We start from the raw sequence: 23,019 nt of genomic DNA, 5'->3' as shown, positions 1-23,019 counted from the left end.
ATTTTATTCATTCCTTTGATTCTCTGATGTCAGCTGATACTTAACATTTTCTATTTTTACATTCTATTAAGGTATTTAATTTGGTTATTTGCAGCTAATTATTTCTTTAAATTTGAATGGGAAATCCTCTAACAAGGGGTTAAACTTCCCTCTACTACACTGTTACAAATCCACTTGGTTTATTTTTGTAAAAAACCAGCAAGATATACATCTGGATTCTGCAACCTCCAGCAAGTGGATTTTAATTGGAGTGTGTGTATGCCAGCACAGGGTCAGTCCAGATATGCAGAATTCCACAGTCCTAAAGCCTCACCCGGCTATGGGACAACAAGAAATCCCTCCTTTGGGAGTTCTGGCTCTGGTTCTTTTTGTCTCTTTTGACTTAATGCAAAAATACTAGGTTCTGTAGGTGCATGATTAAAAACATGGTGTCATCTAGTCATTTAGTCTAGGACATTCTTGATTGCATTGGTCAGGATTTCTTTCTTTAAGTTTCCTTCAACGATTCACTGAGCTTTCCTCCAGTGGAAAGAAAGGTCCTCTGTGATTATTCATAATTTCAGTTTTTAGATTCCTCTTCAACTGAATATACTGGATATAATTATGGTTTCCTTTTACAGGATAAGTTAAAAATCACTCATTATACTGCAAGCTTTATATTTATCACTTCTAAAAAAAGACCATATTATTTGTACAATTAAATCATCCAAAACGATTTATTGTGCTTCCAGCATTATTTTGAATTATATCATCACAAAAGACTCATCATCTCTTGTCCAAAAATCTATTTATCATGTCATAATGTGAGATGTGGCCAAAACTATTCATTTTCCAGAATTGTGAAGGAATAAATTAAATTCAAATTATAGAGTATGAATTGAATCTAAGGACAAACCAGGAATAATTATGTATAATTCCAAGGTGTTTTGTGTCTCATTAAAATTCACTTGAATGAGTTCTCTTGTTAATACTGCACAAAAAGTTAATGCTATAAAAGCTTCAGGAAGGACCAAATTTTGTGTAACAGGTAGATAAAACAATACTTTTTATTTGCTCCTCTACAGGCCTCCAATAATGAAAACAAGAAGCTGCAGACCTTCAAATAAAGGCAGAAAGGTCAAATTCTCGCAGACAATAAGGCATTTCATTAAACATAAGGGAGTATGTTATTTTTCACGTCAGTATTCTAAGGACGGCTTAAATGAGTGAATACGGATTGTTTTACAGCCCAGAAACATATGGGTCATGTTCTGTTCTCCCGAGAAAGACCCCAAGGCCATATCTATATCCGAGATATAGTAGAATGTGGCATATAATTGTGTGAATAGTTAATGCAAGCCAGAGCTAAGCAGCCACACTGTTTGTATCCCATTTTTTGCCAATTTTCTAGTCTCAATGAAATAAACATAAGCACTGTCCAACAAAGGCTATATTATATCTACTTAGAAATCAGAGGTGATGTTTTTATGAGTGATTTTTCTCTTTTGAATATTCTTGGATTTATATTTTTCTCTCTCAAGCTGAGAGCAATTTCTCCACTGTTTACACAAAGCTACCAAAACATAAATGATGGAGATCACATAGGCTGATACGAATGCAGTGAACAGAGTTTGAGGCATAAACAAACCTTTTTCTTAGGAAGCCTCCATTTAGTTGATACACCGTTGGCTCAACAGTGGTTAACGACTTCTAGCCAGTGGGAGAAGCTGAGGATATATTTGTCTTTTAACTGATTCTCTAGTGATTCCCCCATATTATGGAGGGAAGAACATGGTTTCATAGCTAGATTTTTGTGGATATCTCACTGAATATCCCTGATTAAAGACAATCTGAGGCTTCATTTTAAGTCTACTTCAGTTTATCAATAGTTTAAAAAATACTAGTAGAATCTGAGTGAAACTGACAGATTAATTGAACTCTGGGGAGCACAGAAATCCACCCACAATTGCACACATCTTGTTGCTATTTCTGTGCCAGGGACACAGCTGATAAGAATAAGAAATCTGTGTGCTCCCTCTGTCCATGAATACTTTAATCACTGAAACTTAATAATCACAGCATTATTCCTTTTCTCTGTAATTATTGGGGGATGGTTTTTATTTTAACATGAAAATGATATGTTAGAAGTGAAAACGAAGGGGTGAAGTCAATAAAATTCACATGGAGCCACTTGCTTTAATTTGTGCATGCTGTCTACATCTGCTATGCTGAGACTTCAGTCATAAAAAAGAACAAGGGAACAGGTTTAAGGAAAAGAGCAGACTTATATCCATAGAAAGAAAAAAGTGCAACATACTGAATCTTCTAAATAAGCAAACAAAAATCAACAGGCCAAAAGACAAAGGTAAAACATCGTAGAACAAAGATGAATAGTTATTAGAACTATCTACTTTCCTTACCCGCAAAGGCTATCTATGTTCAAGCTGGGTAGCGATATAATAACTCAACAAAACCAACTTAAAGTAATTCAGTCTAAGTATACCTAAAAAGGGACACACATGTTACTCTGGTAAATTGGAAAAAATAGTTTTTCAGGCTTAGCATGGAAAACCAAAAGTTACGTTTTTTATGATCTCCCCAGTTAATTTTGATTTTGCCTAAGATTTAACCAGAGGCCACATAATAGGCACATTTATTAATCAATAGCAATAGTATGTGTCACGCAAATAGGATTTCCCAGCCATATTTCCACATGCAGCAATGAAGGAGCTTATAGTTCTGTGCCATAAATTTTAACAAAACCTGGATCTTCTGTTTTTTGCAATTACAATTTTTCTTTTTTATAGTTAACTGGAGATTAACACTTATCACTTAAAATATTTCCTTTTTTTAAAGACCTCACCACCCTGAGATCTTGACCTGAGCCGAAACCAAGAGTCAGCCGCCCAACCGACTGAGCCATCTAGGTGCCCCTCACTTAAAATATCCCTATTAATTAATAAAGCTGGAAAAGTAGAGCTCATCTATTCTAGTGGTTTTTAAACTTTTTCTTTGAAAAAGAACTGTTACACTTAAGGAAAACACCTCAAATTTCACTAGCCAAAATAAACAAATGTGGCGTGGCTACAATGAAAAGAGAGCAATTGGTGATCTTTCCCATACCCCTCCAACTAGGACTTTCATTCCCTTGTCCTATTTTATGCGTTCAGTGCTGAAGAAAGAGTTAATATACACATAGCTTGAAAACTATGGTGTTATCTATCTTCCTTATTTCACTCATAGGGAAGCAAAGATACAAAGGTATTCAATAGCTTGACCAATTGGTCCATCTGTATAATGAGGAAGTCCAAACTATGCCCCTCCTGTCTTGACTTCCAAAACATGGCCTTGCCCCTATCATCCCACTTTATTTCCCTCTCTTAGAATTAGGAAAACATTAACCCTAAAAATAAAATAAATTGTGGTTAATTTGGAATTCTCTTTCCACTAAAAGCTGTTTCCTCTAAAGTGTGAAGTTTTCCTTCTATGGTTCACCAGTTCAAAGCTGCATGGATTGGGTTGAATATTTCCTAATTCTGTAGGGAGGAATCAATTTACATTGTTTACAAATGCATCCTTTAAAGAGTCCCAATGTAAACTTTAAATGTTGTAGATCTTTGAAAGAAGAGTATAGGTTATGAGAACATGGGATTTTAATATGCAAACAGTTTTAGAGAGGAAAGACATCAGTAATCACAAGAAAATAGATTTTCAGTGTCAGGAATTTCTTTTGGGGCAACATTACACAAACTGGCTAACCACAGTGTGTTACACATTGAGAATATTTCTTCCAGAATGCCCTTTAGGATTCTTTATGAAAAGCCACCACACTCCCTACCATGCCCCAGCAGCTACCACTTGTTTTTTTCACATATAAAATAAAGGGAAAGAAGAGAGGATTTATTATGTCTCTTCTAAGCCTTAATATTTTATGATTCCATGATAATAAGTATATAATACCACAGCTGAATGTGGCAAGGCACAGGGGATTATTTGATTAATACTTACATTTTTGAAGACTAGTATTTGAGAGCTGTTTTCACCCAGAAATGATCAGAATTTTATCTTAAAACACAGGATTTATTAATACTTTATATGAATGAATAGATGAGCTGTTTTCTATGGCTCACTTATATATGAGGTTCTACTTTATTCATAAATTTAAATATTTTCACAAAATTAAACTTACCATTCACCTGCCATATGAATCGTGTCTACTTGATTTGACCAAAGGACTTCCAGAATGCCGTTCCTTTCCATTTCTTCTATACACAACCCCAAAATTGGTGAGAAAAAGAACGCCTTTTCCATATTAAGATGGAAATTGCCTCTGCTTGATGCTGTTACTACCTCCCTTAGTTATATTTTCAATGTATTTATCTGATAGTATTCTGTTTATTAGATAAGTTTAATGCAAAAATATTCTGACAAAGAATGATATCAATAAAAATTCACACAACAAAATAATAATAGTATTGTTTGAGAGCTTCCTTTGCGTCAAACTACATTTATCTCACTTGATCTTTAAAATGGTTTTATAGAGTTCATGATCATGGACAGACAGATAGGATGTGAACCTGGGAATATAACACTCCATCTCTCATGATCCATACCTCTATAGATCCCCTAATACTGAGAATGTACAGAATGAGTCTCACCTTAGACCAGTCTCCCATTCGCCACACGTAGCATTTCGAGTAATCCTCACAGTCCTCAGCCTCCCTGGGTCTGGTAGAGAGGACGCATTTCTTTCTAGGGTTAGTACACCTCACGGTCCGATGACGTACACCTTTGCCACACTTGACTGAACACTGGAAGATAACACCAGAGTCTGGATGAGGTTGGGGATTAGGAGATATAGACCAATGGTTAAATTACATTAAGTAGTATTTCTAATCATCTCTCATAAGCCTATCACTCACATAAAGACCATGGTAAAGAATAAAGAGAAGGAAAACACCTCTTACATCCCAATACCAGGAGCCAGATGAAGCTTAGCACACAGTGTTGGAAGTAAATGAGTTTCAGGAACACAGAACCATTATTACACAGAGAAATATAACATAGGATTGTTGATGAAAGGCAAATAATATACGGTGATCAAAATGTAAAATACTAAACTTGATTGACATCACATATTTATATACAGTTATGTAAGAAAATTCAAAAATTTATTTTTGCTAAGATTTAGTCTGTTTTAGCCCCAAGAAATGCTTGTGAAAAATGAAAATGTTTTTAGAGTGTTATTTCTCACAGACTTCTCTTAAAGAGAAAACAGAGAAAATCTTAGCAAAAAGAAAATATTTCATTTCATAATTGTATACCCCTGGAAATCATCATTCTAAATGGCTATATGCATTGCAAATATAATTCAGTTCAAAAATAGTTTAGTTCATTTCATAACTAATTGATGCCTGATTTAAGATGGTGACATAACACATAAAGCACATATGTATATTACACCTATTTTTCTAGGTGCAACTTAGCATCTCATTTTCATTTATGGAATATGTATAAAGCTTCTCAGTTTTACAAAGATACACCTCATTGGCTATCTGGGCACAGGGACCAAAATGGCATTGGGTGGGAGAAGGGAGAGGACAGAGAGAAGGGAAGGCATGAAAGATATGGCAAAACTTGAACATTCAATGAGTAATTGTGTCTGAAAAAAGTCCAAAGCAAGATTTGCAGGTATACATTTAACAGTGATATAGCATACAAATAACCATGTGGACTCCAACAGTTGTGTTCCTGAAAATCTGAGCATGGAAGTAATGATATTTTAAATATGATAAATTTTGCACAAATGAGTGATTGTCTCATTGGCTTATGTTTGAACATGTTGGACTTTAAAGTGGACTACATGTGTAACTAGGCATTTTAATATTTATCTTTTTATTTTTTTTTGCAACTGGAACTAACCCTGATCCCTAAAATCAATTTTTAAATTAAATAAAAACAAGAGAGAGATTTCTTAATTGGTAGACTGCATTGAGACATATTATTGCTCCCAGCTGGTGCCAAAAATCTGTATAGAATATTTCTGACCTATTTCCTCCTAAAGAGTTTGCAAAAATGTTATGGTTAGGCTGAAGGTGGGGCATGTTCCTTCGCTCATGTGAATCTTCTCTCCAGATCCAACTGATTGATAGTGATGTAAAATTAGATCCTACATTCATTGTCAAAAGTATACTTTACCAATGAGGAAGAATCTGTTAAACAGCAAGGTATAACCCAGAAAAGGAAGCCAACAGAAAGTCATGCTACTTGCGGAGAAGCAAGATGGTGGAGGAGTAGGAGACCTAAATTTCGTCTGGTCCCAGCAATTCAGATAGATTGGGATCAAACCATTCTGAACACCTATGAACTCAACAGGAGATTGAAGAAAAGAATAGTAGCAACTCTCTGAACAGAAAAGCGACCACTTTCTGGAAGGTCTCTTCTGATTTGTTTAGTGTATAATTTTCTGGGGTCATTGTTACCCTCTTAGCATTTTGTTCTCTCATTCATCTATTCCCCTCTGGACAAAAGGACAAGATGGAAAAAATCACCTCAAAAAAAAAGAACAAGAGGGAGTACCGACTGCCAGGGACCTAATCAATACGGATATTAGTAAGATGTTGGAACTAGAGTTCAGAATGATGATTTTAAAGATACTGGCTGGGCTTGAAAAAAGCATGGAAGATACTAGAGAAACCCCTTCTGGAGAAATAACAGAACTAAAATCTAACAAAGTCAAAATCAAAAAGGCTATTAATGAGGTGCAATAAAAAATGGAGGCTCTACAAGATGTCCATCGACAGATGAATGGATAAAGAAGATGTGGTATATATACACAATGGAATATTATGCAGCCATCAAAAGGAATGAGATCTTGCCATTTGCAACGACGTGGACGGAACTGGAGGGTGTTGAGTGAAATAAGTCAATCAGAGAAAGACATGTATCATATGACCTCACTGATATGAGGAATTCTTCATCTCAGGAAACAAACTGAGGGTTGCTGGAGTGGTCGGGGGTGGGAGGGATGGGGTGGCTGGGTGATAGACATTGGGGAGGGTATGTGCTATGGTGAGCGCTATGAATTGTGTAAGACTGATGAATCACAGATCTGTACTTCTGAAACAAATAATGCAACATATGTTAAGAAAAAAGAAAAAGAAGAAGATAGCAGGAGGGCAAGAATGAAGGGGAGTAAGTAGGAAGGGGAGACGAACCATGAGAGACAATGGACTCTGAAAAACAGGGTTCTAGAGGGGAGGAGGGTAGGGGATGGGTTAGCCTGGTGATGGGTATTAAAGAGGGCACATTCTGCATGGAGCACTGGGTGTTATGCACAAACAATGAATCATGGAACACTACATCAAGAACTAATGATGTAATATATGGTGATTAACATAACAATAAAAAATTTTAAAAAATGGAGGCTCTAACTGCTAGGATAAATGAGGCAGAAGAGAGAATTAGTGACATGGAAGACCAAATGATGGAAAATAAAGAAGCTGAGAAAAAGAGAGATAAACAACTACTGGATCACGAGGGCAGAATTGGAGAGATAAGTGATACCATAAGATGAAACAATATTAGAATAATTGGGATCCCAGAAGAAGAAAGAGAGAGAGGGGCAGAGGTATATTGGAGCAAAATTATAGCAGAGAACTTCCCTAATTTGGGGAAGGAAACAGGCATCAAAATCCAGGAGGCACAGAGAACCCCCCTCAAAATCCATAAAAATAGGTCAACACCCCGACATCTAATAGTAAAACTTACGAGTCTCAGAGACAGAGAAAATCCTGAAAGCAGCTTGGGAGAAGAGATATGTAACCTACAATGGTAGAAACATTAGATTGGCAAGAGACCTATCCACAGAGATCTGGCAGGCCAGAAAGGACTGGCATGATAAATTCAGAGCACTAAATGAGTAAAATATGCAGCCAAGAATACTATATCCAGTGAGGCTGTCATTGAAAACAGAAGGAGAGATAAAAAGCTTCCAGGACAAACAAAAAATAAAGGAATTTGCAAACACGAAACCAGCCCTACAAGAAATACTGAAAGGGGTCCTCTAAGCAAAGAGAGAGCCTAAAAGCAACATAGACCAGAAAGGAACACAGACAATATACAGTAACAGTCACCTTACAGGCAATACAATGGCACTAAATTCATATCTTTCAATAGTTACCCTGAATGAAAATGGGCTAAATGCCCCAATCAAAAGACACGGAGTATCAGATTGGGTAAAAAAACAAGACCCATCGATATGCTGTCTGCAAGAGACTCATTTTAGACCCAAAGACACCTCCAGATTGAAAGTGAGGGGGTGGAAAACCATTTACCATGCTAATGGACACCAAAAGAAAGCTGGGGTGGCAATCCTTATATCAGACAAATTAGATTTTAAACCAAAGACTATAATAAGAGATGAGGAAGGACACTATATCCTATTTAAAGGGTCTATCCAACAAGAAGATCTAAAATTGTAAATATCTATGCCCCTAACATGGGAGCAGCCAATTATATAAGCCAATTAATAACAAAAGCAAAGAAAGACATCAATAACTTTAGTGGGGGGGACTTTAACACCCCCCTACTGAAATGGACAGATCATCCAAACAAAAGATCAACAAGGAAATAAAGACTTTAAATGACACACTGGACCAAATGGACTTCACAGATATATCCACACATTCCATCCCAAAGCAACAGAATACACATTCTTCTCTGGTGTCCATGGAACATTCTCCAAATAGATCACATCCTAGGTCACAAATCAGGTCTCAACTGGTACCAAAAGATTGGGATCATTCCCTGCATATTTTCAGACCACAATGCTTTGAAACTAGAACTCAATCACAAGAGAAAAGTTGGAAAGAACTCAAATACATGGAGGCTAAAGAACATCCTACTGAAGAATGAATGGGTCAACCAATGACAATGAAAACACAACTGTTCAAAAGCTTTGGGATGAAGCAACGGCAGTCCTAAGAGGAAAGTATATAGCAATACAAGACTTTCTCAAGAAACAAGAAGGTCTCAAATACACAACCTAACCCTACACCTAAAGAAGCTGGAGAAAGAACAGCAAATAAAGCCTAAACCCAGCAGGAGAAGAGAAATAATCAAGATCAGAGCAGAAATCAATGAACTAGAAACCAAAAGAACAGTAGAACAGATCAATGTAACTAGAAGCTGGTTCTTTGAAAGAGTTAACAAGATTGATAAACCTTTGGCCAGACTTATCAAAAAGAAAAGAGAAATGACCCAAATCAACAAAATCATGAATGAAAGAGGAGAGATCACAACCAACACCAGAGAAATACAAACAATTATAAGAACATATTATGAGCAACTCTATGCCAGCAAATCAGATAATCTGGAAGAAATGGATACATTCCTAAAGATGGATCAATTACCAAAACTGAACCAGGAAGAAATAGAAAACCTGAACAGACCTATAACCACTAAAGATATTGAAGCAGTCATCAAAAATCTCCCAACAAACAAAAGCCAGGGCCAGATGGCTTCCCAGGGGAATTGTATCAGACATTTCAAGAAGAATTAATACCTATTCTCCTGAAACTGTTCCAAAAAATAGAAATGGAAGGAAAACTTCCAAACTTGTTTGATGAGGCCAGCATTACCTTGATCCCAAAACCAGACAAAGACTCCGTCAAAAAGGAGAATTACAGACCAATATCCTTGATGAACATGGATGCAGAAATTCTCACCAAAATATTAGCCAGTAGAATCCAACAGTACATGAAAAGGATTATTCACCATCACCAAGTGGGATTTATCCCTGGGTTGCAAGGTTGGTTCAACATCCACAAATCAATCAATGTGATACAATACATTAATAAAAGAAAGAACAAGAACCATATGGTCCTCTCAATAGATGCAGAAAAAGCATTTGACAAAGTACAGCATCCTTTCTTGATCAAAACTCTTCAGAGTATAGGGATAGAGGGTACATACTTCAATATCATAAAAACCATCTATGAAAAACCCACAGAGAATATCATTCTCAATGGGGAAAAACTGAGAGCTTTCCCCCTAAGGTCAGGAAGACATCAGGGATGTCCACTATCACCACTGCTATTCAACATAATATTGGAAGTCCTAGTCACAGCAGTCAGACAACAAAAAGAAATAAAAGGCATCCAAATTGGCAAAGAAGAAGTCAAACTCTCACTCTTTGCAGATGATATAATACTTTTTGTGGAAAACCCAAAAGACTCCACCCCAAAACTGCTAGAACTCATACAGGAATTCAGTAAAGTGGCAGGATATAAAATCAGTGCACAGAAATCAGTGGCATTCCTATACACCAACAACAAGACAGAAGAAAGAGAAATTAAGGAGTTGATCCCATTTGCAACTGCACCCAAAACCATAAGATACCTAGGAATAAATCTAACCAAAGAGGCAAAGGATCGGTACTGAGAAAACTATAGAATACTCATGAAAGAAACTGAGGAAGGCACAAAGAAATGGAAAAACGTTCCATGCTCATGGATTGGAAGAACAAATATTGTGAAGATGTTGATACTACCTAGAGCAATCTACACATTCAATGCAATCCCTATCAAAATACCATCAACTTTTTCCAAAGAAATGGAACAAATAATGCTAAAATTTGTATGGAACCAGAAAAGACCCCGAATAGCCAGAGGAATGTTGAAAAAGGAAAGCAAAGCTGGTGGCATCACAATTCCAGACTTCAAGCTCTATTACAAAGCTGTAATCATTAAGACAGTATGGTGCTAGCACAAAAACAGACACATAGATCAATGGAACAGAATAGAGAGCCCAGAAATGGACCCTCAACTCTATGGTCAACTAATCTTCAAGAAAGCAGGAAAGAATGTCCAGTGGAAAAAAAGACAGTCTCTTCAACAAATGGTGTTGGGAAAATTGGACAGCCACATGCAGAAGAATGAAACTGGACCATTTCCTTACACCACACACAAAAATAGACTCAAAATGGATGAAAGACCTAAATGTGAGACAGGAGTCCATCAAAATCCTAAAGGAGAACACAGGCAGCAACCTCTTTGACCTCAGCCGCAGCAACTTCTTCCTAGAAACATCGCCAAAGGCAAGGGAAGCAAGGGCAAAAATGAACTATTGGGACTTCATCAAGATAAAAAGCTTTTACATAGCAAAGCAAACAATCAACAAAACCAAAAGACAACCGACAGAATGGGAGAAGATATTTGCAAATCACATATTAGATAAAGGGCTAGTATCCAAAATCTATAAAGAACTTATCAAACTCAACACCCAGAGAACAAATGATCCAATCAAGAAATGGGCAGAAGACATGAACAGACATTTTTCCAAAGATGGTATCTAAATGGCCAACAGACACATGAAAAAGTGCTCAACATTGCTCGGCATCAGGGAAATCCAAATCAAAACCTCAATGAGATACCACCTCACACCAGTCAGAATGGTTATATTAACAAGTCGGGAAATGACAGATGTTGGCGGGGATGCGGTGAAAGGGGCACTCTCCTACATTGTTGGTGGGAATGCAAGCTGGGGCAGCCACGCTGGAAAACAGTATGGAGGTTCCTCAAAAAGTTGAAAATAGAGCTACCATAGGACCCAGCAACTGCAGTACTGGGTATTTACCCCAAAGATACAAATATAGGGATCCAAAGGGGTACGTGCACCCCAATGTTTATAGCAGCGATGTCCACAATAGCCAAACTATGGAAAGAGCCAAGATGTCCATCTACAGATGAATGGATAAAGAAGATGTGGTACACACACACACACACACACACATACACACACACACACACACACACACACACTGGAATATTATGCAGCCATGAAAAGGAATGAAATCTTGCCATTTGCAATGACGTGGATGGAACTGGAGGGTATTATGCTGAGCAAAATAAGTCAATCAGTGAAAGACATGTATCATATGACCTCACTGATACGAGGAATTCTTTTTTTAAAAGATTTTTATTTATTTATTGAGAGAGACAGAGAATGATAGAGAGCATGAGAAGGAGGAGGGTCATAGGGAGAAGTAGACTCCCTGCTGAGCAGGGAGCCCGGTGTGGGACTCGGTCCTGGCACTCCAGGATCATGACCTGAGCCGAAGGCAGTCCCTTAACCAACTGAGCCACCCAGGTCCCCGATATGAGGAATTCTTAATCTCAGGAAACAAACTGAGGGTTGCTGGAGCGGTGGGGGTGGGAGGGATGGGGTGGCTGGGTGATAGACACATAGACATGTGCTATGATGCGTGCTGTGAATTGTGTAAGACTGTTGAATCACAGACCTGTACCTCTGAAACAAATAATACATTATATGTTAAAAAAAAAAGGAAGAAGATAGCAGGAAGGGAAAAATGAAGTGGGGGGAAATTGGACAGGGAGATAAACCATAAGAGACTATGGACTCTGAGAAACAAACTGAGGGTTCTAGAGGGGAGGGGGGTGGGGGGATGGGTTAGCCTGGTGATGGGTATTAAAGAGGGCACATTCTGCATGGAGCACTGGGTGTTATACGCAAACAGTGAATCATGGAACACTACATCAAAAACTATTGATGTAATGTATGGTGATTAACATAACATAATAAAATAAAAAAAAGGAAAAAAAAGAAAGAAATATTAAAAGTTAAAAAAAATAAAGAAAGTCATGCTACTTGCTAATGTACTTTGAGGTGGGGAGAGGGGTTGGGTTAATTGAAGAATATTCCCAAACCTTATTATCTAAGCTACTTTATCCTTATTTTCAAAAGATTGGCTACTCATTGTAATCTAGCATTTTCCACTTGTCAGTTTTATACGCTAATAGTCTGAGATTAAGCATATGAATGAGTTTGCTCTGGGTGTGCATGTGTCTGCCCACATGTGTGGGTGTATAAGTGTGAGTGTGTGTGTGTGGGGTGTATGTGCATGGGGCCACCTGCTCACCTAAAATGCTTCAGAGCAGCTAGAAAATCTAAGTAATGACTGGTGTTGATTATGATGCACAGATATACATCATGATAACAGAAAAGAAAGCATACCGCTGGGCATGGAACACACCTGTACTCAGCACACAACATGCTAATGGGTGTGTGGTGCAGTGAGTGTGATAGCACTGGGTTCAAATCCCAGATCTCCCACTTACATAGGATTTTGGGTAAACTGTTGAACTTCCCTGAGCTCTATTATAAAATGATGAAACTATTAACCTTCTTGGATTGGTGACTAAATATAAACAATATCCTAAACAAGAAATAATAAAAACAGAGTCCTTGCTTACAGGAGATGATTGTTAAATGTTAATGTACTTTCTCCTTTCCCTTTTAAATAGATGGGTGAGTCGAATGTGTATTAACATTAATGCCTACTAAAGGGTATACTCATGGTATATAAATGAAAAAGTAGCATTCTAAAATGTACATATAGTATGTTCTTATATTACAATATTGACTGGATGAAGTGTAAATAACTATTTTCCTGTTTGCAAAATTGTATGTAATGAGTATATTCCTTTTATTTATTTTTATTTATTTTTTTAAAGATCTGATTTTTTTATTTTTTTAAAGATTTTATTTATTTATTTTGAGAGAGAAAATGAAAGAGAGAGAGAGAGCACATGAGAGGGGGGAGGGTCAGAGGGAGAAGCAGACTCCCCGCTGTGCAGGGAGCCCGATGCGGGACTCGATCCCGGGACTCCAGGATCATGACCTGAGCCGAAGGCAGTCGCTTAACCAACTGAGCCACTCAGGCGTCCCAAGATCTGATTTATTTATTTGAGAAAGTGAGAGAGAGCTCAGAGGGAGGGAGAAGCAGACTCCTTGCTGAGCAGGGAGCCTGATGCGGGACTCAATCCCAGGACCCTGGGATCATGACCTGAGCTGAAGGCAGACGCTTCACCAACTGAGTCACCCAGGCACCCCGTATATTTCTTTTATTATCAGAAAAATGAAGAGATGGTATTGACTCTGCTGTGCACAGAGATTCTGAATGCGACAGCTCATGACTTCACACAAGCTGAGAGTCAGAGGAGAGCAAGGGCATGGGAAGGGGTGGGGGTGTGCAGCGTACCTCAGACCACACTCCTGCCTCCCACACGGTCATGCAGTCCTGACCCTCGCAGCGCTGGGCAGAGGCAGGCTTGGGCCCAGCGCAGTCCCTCTCCCGGGCTCTGGTCAGAGTCCCGTTGCTCAGTTGTTGGGTACAAGCCACTTGTCTGCTCTGCATCCCTTTTCCACAAGTTCGTGAACAGGGGGTCCATTCTGTCATCATCCATCTAAAAGTAAAGCAAGAGCCACTGAAATCAATTAAAAGATATCAATTCGTTGTGTGTTTTGACAACATGTCTGGAGTTAAGAATTGTTGCACAGTGACTTTTACCCTTTTTTTAAATATAGTTTTGTCTAAAACACCTGTCCTTTCTATCATTTTGAGTTCTCTGTATTTCTAATGTCTGTCTTAGAATCTCAAAGACTGAGATTCCGTCCACGCCTTGCTACATGCTTTGCCTGTTACTACCTATCACATTGGCCACACTGAGATACCCAAAACGTATACAACTGCTAACATACATGAGTTATTCCTATTCTTTGTGTTTTAAATCTTCACAATTAACTCCATGTGTTAGGTGCTACAACTATCACAGCCTTTTACAGAAAGGGAAACCAAGGTAAGGGGAGATTTAGCAACTTACCAAGGGTCACAAGGTTGTAGAGTCAGCAACTGAAATGAGGCTGTAGATGATCTCACCAGGAGACAAACACAGATATGAGCAAGGTAACAGAGCCCTGTCACTGAGGATACCCTCTTATCTGGGGGAAGCAATCGTTAGTACATCAACCATGGCCTGCAACAAGATTCTGTGTCTGGGCCATATTCTCCAGATAAAGCTACGTGGACTTCTTTAGGCTGGCTTCTATGTAGTTGCCATGTAATCCCAGACACCGGAGGTGTGGACCCAGAGGGCTAAACACGAAGTGACCTCATTTTAGAGGTCCTCAAGAACTCCAAATCTTTTTCTTGGATTTCACTGATTCAGTGATTCTGCCAATACATAGGCATTTTAACACCTAGATGGACATTCTTTTCTCAAACAATCATCAGGGCAGTGATACATATCTCTGGCACTTCCATTTCCAATGAGTTGGGATATAGCCTAAGGACCACTAATTTAAACACCTCCCCAAATTTATTTCAGGAAGAACCAAGGCTTGTGCCAGAAAAGTGATTCATGAAATTTGTATGATTCTTGTCAGTAAGACCTTCTCTGCATTTCCCATTATTAGGTCAACCCTATAGGGGGAATCTAAGTCCACCCCAAACTACCTGCACAATCCTATTTCGGCACAGTGCAGGGCAGTGAGAAGTCCTGAGCTTAATTTTGGGTTCCTTACTAGCTGTGCACATTCTTGAAACAATACTTATAGCTGTTAAGTTTCCATTTTGTCCTTTGGAAAAGTGTTTATTATTATACTGTCTGACATACAATAGGGACTCAGTATATAGTATATACTATATATATTACAGTATATTTATAAGTAATTTATACTTATTCATTTCTCTAGTTTCACCTCTCATTTGTTTGGAAAAAAAACCATATGCTCAGCTTGCTCCTCAAACACTTTCTATTTTCACCACATGGTACCTGTTTATGGAGCATCCACTGCCTGGATCCTTGACAGCCAGCTCCAAGTCCCTTCCTCCTAAGAGGGCTTCTCTATCCAACCCACAACGATTGTGTTCTCCTTTGCCCTCTGGCACTCATACAGCATTTGTTAGATATTCCCTAGGGAAGTGGAACGGTTCACATCCTCCCTACAAAATTGCCCTTCTTTTCCTGATTAGTATATAGACTCTTTTTTTTTAAATTTTATTATGTTGTGTCAATTATCATATATTACATCATTAGTTTTTGATGTAGTGTTCCATGAAAACTCTTTAAAGGCAGAGATCAATGTCTTATTCTTTTTTGCATCCATAACACATTGCATACAATAACTTGTCATTAAACATTTCTCAAATTGGAATTTGTATCTATGTTTTACAGAAATAGCATCAATTCTTCCAAATTTACTTAAGCCCAGATGCTCATGGCAATGATCCAAAGTTTGGAAAGTCACATCTAATGCAATCTAGTTTTCTTATCTGTACAATGGTTTAATTCAAAATGATTCCATGCTTCTATTTCTGAAAAGGAAAAAAAAAAAAATCCTGGTAATATTTGCATTCCAGTACTGCCTCTAACAAAGTTCTTGTCTGCTGGTCTATCAAGTATGATGCAGATCTACCATTTTGCTTGGGAGTCCCCTAGTGGATTTTTCCTAAAGTATTTATCTTCTAAATTTATTTAGTTTCTGATTCATCTTTCTACATGGGGATACATAGGTTATAAGCACAATTTAAACCCATGTATGTACCTTTCCCTTTCCCTCCAATTATGGAACCAAGAAGACACAACCAAAAAGAGAAGTATTTGGGACTTCATCAAGATAAAAACCTTCTGCACAGCGAAGGAAACAGCCAACAAAACAAAGAGGCAATCCACAGAATGGGAGAAGATATTTGCAAATGACACTACAGACAAAGGGCTGATTTCCAAGATCTATAAAAAACTTCTCAAACTCAACACCCCAAAAAACAAATAATCAAGTCAAAAAATGGGCAGAAGACATGAACAGACACTTCTCCAAAGAAGACATACAAATGGCTAACAGACACATGAAAAAATGTTCATCATCATTAGCCATCAGGGAAATTCAAATCAAAACCACATTGAGATACTACCTTATACCAGTTAGAATGGCAAAAATTGACAAGGCAAGAAACAACAAGTGTCGGAGAGGTTGTGGAGAAAGGGGAACCCTCTTACACTGTTGGTAGGAATGCAAGTTGGTACAGCCACTTTGGAAAAGAGTGTGGAGGTTCCTCAAAAAATTAAAAATAGAGCTACCGTATGACCCAGCAATTGCCCTCCTGGGCATTTACCCCAAAGACACAGATGTAGTGAAAAGAAGGGTCATATGCATCCCAATGTCCACAGCAGCAATGTCCACAATAGCCCAACTGTGGAAAGAACCGAGATGCCTTTCAACAGATGAATGGATAAAGAAGATGTGGTCCATATATACAGTGGAATATGACTCAGCCATCAGAAAGGATGAACACCCGACTTTTATATCAACATGGATGGGACTGGAGGAGATTATGCTAAGTGAAATAAGTCAAGCAGAGAAAGTGAATTATCATATGGTTTCACTTATTTGTAGAACATAAGGAATAGCATGGAGGACATTAGGAGAAGGAAGGGAAAAAGGAAGGGGGGGAAATCGGAGGGACAGATGAACCATGAGAGACTATGGACTCTGAGAAACAAACTGAGGGTTCTAGAGGGGAGGGGGTGGGGGGATAGTTTAGCCCGGTGATGGGTATTAAGGAGGGCACGTACTGCATGGAGCACTGGGTGTTATATGAAAACAATGAATCATGGAACACTACATCAAAAACTAATGATGTATTGTATGGTGACTAACACAACATAATAAAATAAAATAAAATAAAATAAAGAAGTATTTGCAATTTCATGGAATCTCATATTTTTTAAATAAAATACATTTTTAGAGATCCTCACTATAATGATAAAAGTTACTTTTTCTTTTTTAAAAAATATTTTATTTATGGGGTGCCTGGGTGTCTCAGTCGTTGAGTGTCTGCCTTTGGCTTGGGTCATGATCCCAGGGTCTTGGGATCGAGCCCCACATTGGGCTGCCTGCTCGAAGGGAGGCCTGCTTCTCCCTTTCCCACTCCCCCTGCTTGAGTTTCTGCTCTCGTTATCTCTCTCTGTCAAATAAATAAAATTTCTAGAAAAAAAAAGAAAAAAAATTATTTATTTATTTATTTGAGAGAGAGAGAGAGAGAGAGAGAGAGAGAGAGAGAGAGCAAGTGCATGCAAGCACGAGCCAGGGGGAGCACCGAGGGGACAGGGAGAGAGTCCCAAGCAGACTGGGAACTGAACACAGAGTCCAATGTGGGGCTCCATCTCACCACCCTGAGATCATGACCCGAGCAGAAACCAAGAATGGGACATTTAACCCACTGAGCCATCCAGGTGCCCCAAAAGTCATTTTTTCCATTCCTTGTGAAAGCTGCTCAAAAATAAGAATTAGAAGGTAAAACGCATTCTAATAAAGCTCTTTGTATTTTAGAATTAATCTAGTTTGGAATTATCCCATTTCCTTATCTTTAAGATTCCTTCTTCCAAAGTTATTTACTAGTGCATTGATATATTTTATATTTGGCACATAGGGTTCCACCAGTCTATTTAGTGACCTTTTCAATAAATGTAAATGGAAATTGGAACGAAGGTTATGCTATGCCAGTAAGTCACCGAAAGTTTTCCTACCATGACCCCCAATAATTGCTCATGTCCATTTCTTACTTTTCAGCATGTTTTTTTTAAAACATTTTATATATTTATTTGAGAGAGAGAGAATGAGAGACAGACAGTGTGGGAGGGAGGAGGGTCAGAGAGAGAAGCAGACTCTCTGCTGAGCAGGGAGCCCGATGCGGGACTTGATCCAGTGACTCCAGGATCGTGGCCTGAGCCAAAGGCAGTTGCTTAACCAACTGAGCCACCCAGGTGCCCCAACTTTTCAGTATTTTGGTTAACCTCACTGACATTGCTTCTTGGTGGTTTGCAATATATTGACTCCTTTTCCAAGAGAAGGAAGATAATAATCTCTAACAAAAAAGATATCCAGTGTCCAGCTGCAAAAATTTCTCACTCAGAAATGTAGTGACCTTTTAAAACTATTCATTTTACCAAGTCATTAGCAAGGCATTTTCCCCCAAGATAGCTGAGGTCAGTGAATGAACAACAAATGGTGTGTATTGTACATTCTGATCCTTTACAGACCAAGTTAGGAAGTGACAAATATGCTCTAGTCCTCAAATCCAACTCCTCCAAGAATTCCTGATAAATCAGAAAAAGCCAGTGCTCTTTCCTCCAAATGGAAAAGTTATAAGGTATATGAAACAAATGCTGTTTTGAAATATTTTAGCAAATAATTTAACACAAGATAAATTAGCATTTTAATATCTATTAAAAGAGATAAAGAAAAAGATAATTCTTAGGAATGGTAATAACAAAAATGATCCAAGTTCTCTAGCTGACAGGGCAAAGGCCAAAATCTCTGCTTTTCTATCTGTCCAGCACTGAACGGAAAGGAGTCAAAGACCCGACTGCAGGTAACAATAATTCCCTCGGTCAATTTTCCTGTTGATCACTACATTGCCTCAGAAAAGAAGCTTAATTAGTTCCTCTACTTACGAAGCTACCCTGAAAAGCAGAGGGCGAGGTACTGAGAGTTTATTAATGTGCTTTTATCTTTTTGCACATCCTTTTACGTCTCATTCTTCTGTCTTATTCCTTAGAAACCTAATTTTCCCTGGGGGTTGGGGAAGGACAAGAATATTAGAGCAGGAATGCCAAGGAAAGGAAAAGTTGATAATCAGCTTTTGTCACCTTAAATACACCAAATGTACAGAAAAACAAATCTTGAAATTTCAGCATCGTAGGGGAAGAAAGGATTTTCCAAATTCTTTTAAGCTCTCATTAACATAGCATGAGCTGGATCTGAAGGGCTTCATAACTGAGTTTGGCAATGAGCCAGAAACAGAGGGAACTCAGGATCAGTGCTACATCAGAGGTGGGGAAGGTTGGGGGCGGCGCGGAACAGGGAAGCCAGAAGAACTGAGCATTAACCTGGATGACACTAATTCCCAAAGAGATTAAGACAGAGAGGTTTAAATATAGTTAATTGGCAACTTTGTTTCTCCTCCCTCCATACTTACTGTAGTGGAGGGTGGGGAAGAATATTCTATTAGTTACAGACCACTACAAAGCTACAGATTCTTTGCATATCTGAGATGCAGGACCTGTAAATTCACATAGTGCAGGAGCCAGTGGGAGGGGCGATTAATCTCTGCAGTTCCCTAGGAACTCACAACTAACTACACCCTCATTCATTGAGCCTCAACAGATCTGAGTGTCAAGACCCAACAGATGTCCCTGCCCCTGTACTCCAGAGGAATCACTGCAGCCTCACACTTTTTTTTATCATTCTATCTCTGAAAGCTTTTAAGACCTTTGACACCAGGGGTCAGTCCCATTTAAGCCCATTAATTTTTATATGAAAGCACATGGATTTTCAAGGAGCCCTATAATGGGAACTGCTCCAAACAGCCTTGCTGCTAGCTCTCTCCCAAATTAGTCTTGGGTTCCTCATCTCTGCAGGTTATTAAGGCATAGTCTTCTTTCTACACCACTTTCAGCTGCTCAGCATCACTGTCTTATCTCCTACTCAAAGAGTTTTTTGCCGACTTTGTTGCCTCATCCTCACTGGGGAAGTCACAGGAGACCAAAACAGCTGACTGTTCGGTACCTAGGACCCAGCGCAGGGATCCAGCGAGCAGAGGTCAGGAATCGGGCAGTCAGACTGGGGGAGCTCTGGGAGAGGAAGTGAGGAGGCAGCCTGGGGAACCAGGAGGACCACACTGTCCCCGGTGTCCTGTGAGGGACTGGGTCCTGGCCAGTCCTGCTTTGGTTTATATCATCCTTGGCAAGTTCTAACACATCATTTCAGAGAATTCAAGACCAAATAGCTAAATTCAACTCGTAACCAGATTTTTGAAGAAGTGACCAACAGATGACCACATAATTTTAATTACACCTCGTCTGTCCCACTTAGTTGTTTTCACACTGCGGAGAATACAGTGAAAGTTGAGGGAAATCCTAGCCTTGCTGCTTTAATACTCTTTCCATTCAGGCAATGATCTGTCTTTCCTAGACCCTGCCTGTTTAAAACTCTACATTTTGGTACATATTCCCTTGTATTGTCTTTAGGAAAAAGTGATTTTGTGGATATTTTGAGTATGTTTTAAGCGTTAGTAATCTAGTGGCCACATGGAGCTTTCACAAGTGGTGGGACTCGGTTACCTTGTTTGGCATGGCTGCTCGTGGCACTTGCGGATCTGTGGCTCAGGCTTGCTTAAGTATTTGCACTTCTTGTTGTCCACAATGCTGATGTTTTTGTTCATGATTTTTGTGCAAGACACTGTTGTCTTCCTTTCTCCTGAAAAGAGCAAACACATAAAGAAATCACAGGGCTTCATGTAAATGACTTCGGAGGTGTGTATAGGTTTGTAATTTTCAGACTTCAAAAGGAATTTTAAGTTAGTTCGATGAAGATATGATTTATCATTTACATAAAAATGCATCTTTAGGCTTAAGGAAGATAAATGGTCACTTTTTTCCTCATTAGAAATTATATGGCAGGGCGTCTGGGTGGCTCAGTCGGTTGAATGTCTGACTCTTGATTTCAGGGTCATGATCTAGGTCATGGGATCAAGCCCCAAGTCAGGCTCCACACTCAGCACAGAATCTGCTGGAGATTCTCTCTCCCTCTCCCTCTGCCCCTCCTCCAGCTGGCACATGTGTGCATGCTCTCTCTCTCTCTCTCTCTCTCAAATAAATAAATAAATAAATCTTTAAACAAAAGAAATAGCAAGTTTTATATTCCCAAGGGATTGTGGCAGCATAAGGTGCCAAGACATTAATTAAAGATTTGGTAGTAAGGACTACGCCATCTTTTAGCATTAAGTGCTGGAAAGCTGTAATTTGCAAACAACCTGTATGTCTTCATGAAAGCACATAAACACGCATGTGTATTTTATCATTTGGCTGTACACCATCAGTGCTATGTAAGTAAGTTATGGAAAGCAAGCTTGTTTTAAATATAACTCAGAACTTTATTCTTACTGTCTCTGATGAAGGTATTCTAGAGCAATGAGGAATTCTTGAAATCTTCATTCCCTGTTTATTGTGACGTTCTCTAAGAAAAGCCATGGGACTCCTGTATTTTTCACCAGATTTCAGAAAAATGGCTTTTCTACTTTCTCTGTTAGGATACAGTCTGATTATAGGACGTAAAAATGACCACTTGTGTGGTGTATTTATTTTTATCTGGGCCCTGTAAGCACACTTACTTGACAAGATTTTCATTATTTCTTCTTGCACCTAAAGAGCCTACTACACATGTGTTAATTCTCTTTCTCTACAAAAGTCTAAATATCTATATAAGATTTCATAATCTAATTTAACTGATTGACATTATGAAGTAATTAAATCAACTAACAATTTTAAAGCCAGATGGGTCATAAAGGATTAAGAAAATAATCACAAGTCTTTTGGGTCTCTAATGCAAGGCCATTAGTTAGGGTCCGATGACTGTCATGCAGTGATAATTAGGAAACAGAGCATTCATGCTGGTCATGCCAAATACGCCTGGGCTGGTGGCAGAGAGGTCACTATGTCATTTAATTAACAGAGAGGGAAGGCTGGTGTCAAGAAAGAAGGAAAGAAGGAATGTAGAGAGAGAGCTACTTTGAATAATTTTTGAGTATCTCTGACCTGAATGGGGGATGGGGAGAGGCAACAGGGTGGCCCAAGAGAAGGCAGAAGAACAGGTACAGGTTTAGGATCTTTCCTTCCTTTCCCTCTCAACAACACTGAGCACAGTCCCAGGACAATTTTTAGTCTACAAAAAAATGACTACCTCTCTCATCTCTCTCTCTCCCCTGCCGTGTGTGTATGTGTGTGTGTGTAGTAACTAACAGTTATATCTATGATTATTGCACATCATGTTATTGAAATCATTTAGTTTTATCTTCAGTTTTATGTCCTAGTACAGGCAGCACAATGTTGGCCAGTTATGCCTCATCTGGAGAATTCCAGTTCTGGTGCAATGCAACTTATTCTAGGGGAGCTCAATGCAGACAACAGAGTGCCAGGCAGGTAAAAAGTCTTTTCCCAGCTTGGCAAATAGAACGTGGGCTGAACTGTAGGACTTTATGGCCAGTTGCAACGTGAATGAACATCTCCACTCAGAAGTCCGCTAAGCCTGCCCTGTGCACCTCACACGGTCAGGCGAGCTGATGGGATCTGGTAGAGAAGAGGCAACGTTTCACGCCTGGGGTAAATGCTTTGGGGCTGC

General features: G+C 38.8%; 1 protein-coding gene across 1 annotated transcript in view; it reads right to left on the bottom strand.

Moving 5' to 3' along the window:
- The window catches only part of ADAMTS19 (ADAM metallopeptidase with thrombospondin type 1 motif 19), a 250,726-nt gene that overhangs the window by 16,233 nt on the left and 211,474 nt on the right, over positions 1-23,019 (bottom strand). The window contains exons 19-21 of the mRNA XM_028103681.2: positions 20,964-21,099; positions 14,042-14,246; positions 4,638-4,790 (exon numbers count right to left, since the gene is read on the bottom strand). Coding sequence (XP_027959482.1) covers positions 4,638-4,790; positions 14,042-14,246; positions 20,964-21,099 — 494 coding nt within the window. The remainder of the gene's footprint in view (positions 1-4,637; positions 4,791-14,041; positions 14,247-20,963; positions 21,100-23,019) is intronic.

This window comes from Eumetopias jubatus, unplaced genomic scaffold (assembly GCF_037043125.1).
Source record: "Eumetopias jubatus isolate StellerSeaLion01/CBP00866 unplaced genomic scaffold, mEumJub1_p1.0 scaffold_5, whole genome shotgun sequence".
Classification (NCBI taxonomy): Eukaryota; Metazoa; Chordata; class Mammalia; order Carnivora; family Otariidae; genus Eumetopias; species Eumetopias jubatus.
This window is presented reverse-complemented; position numbering and strand designations above follow the sequence as displayed.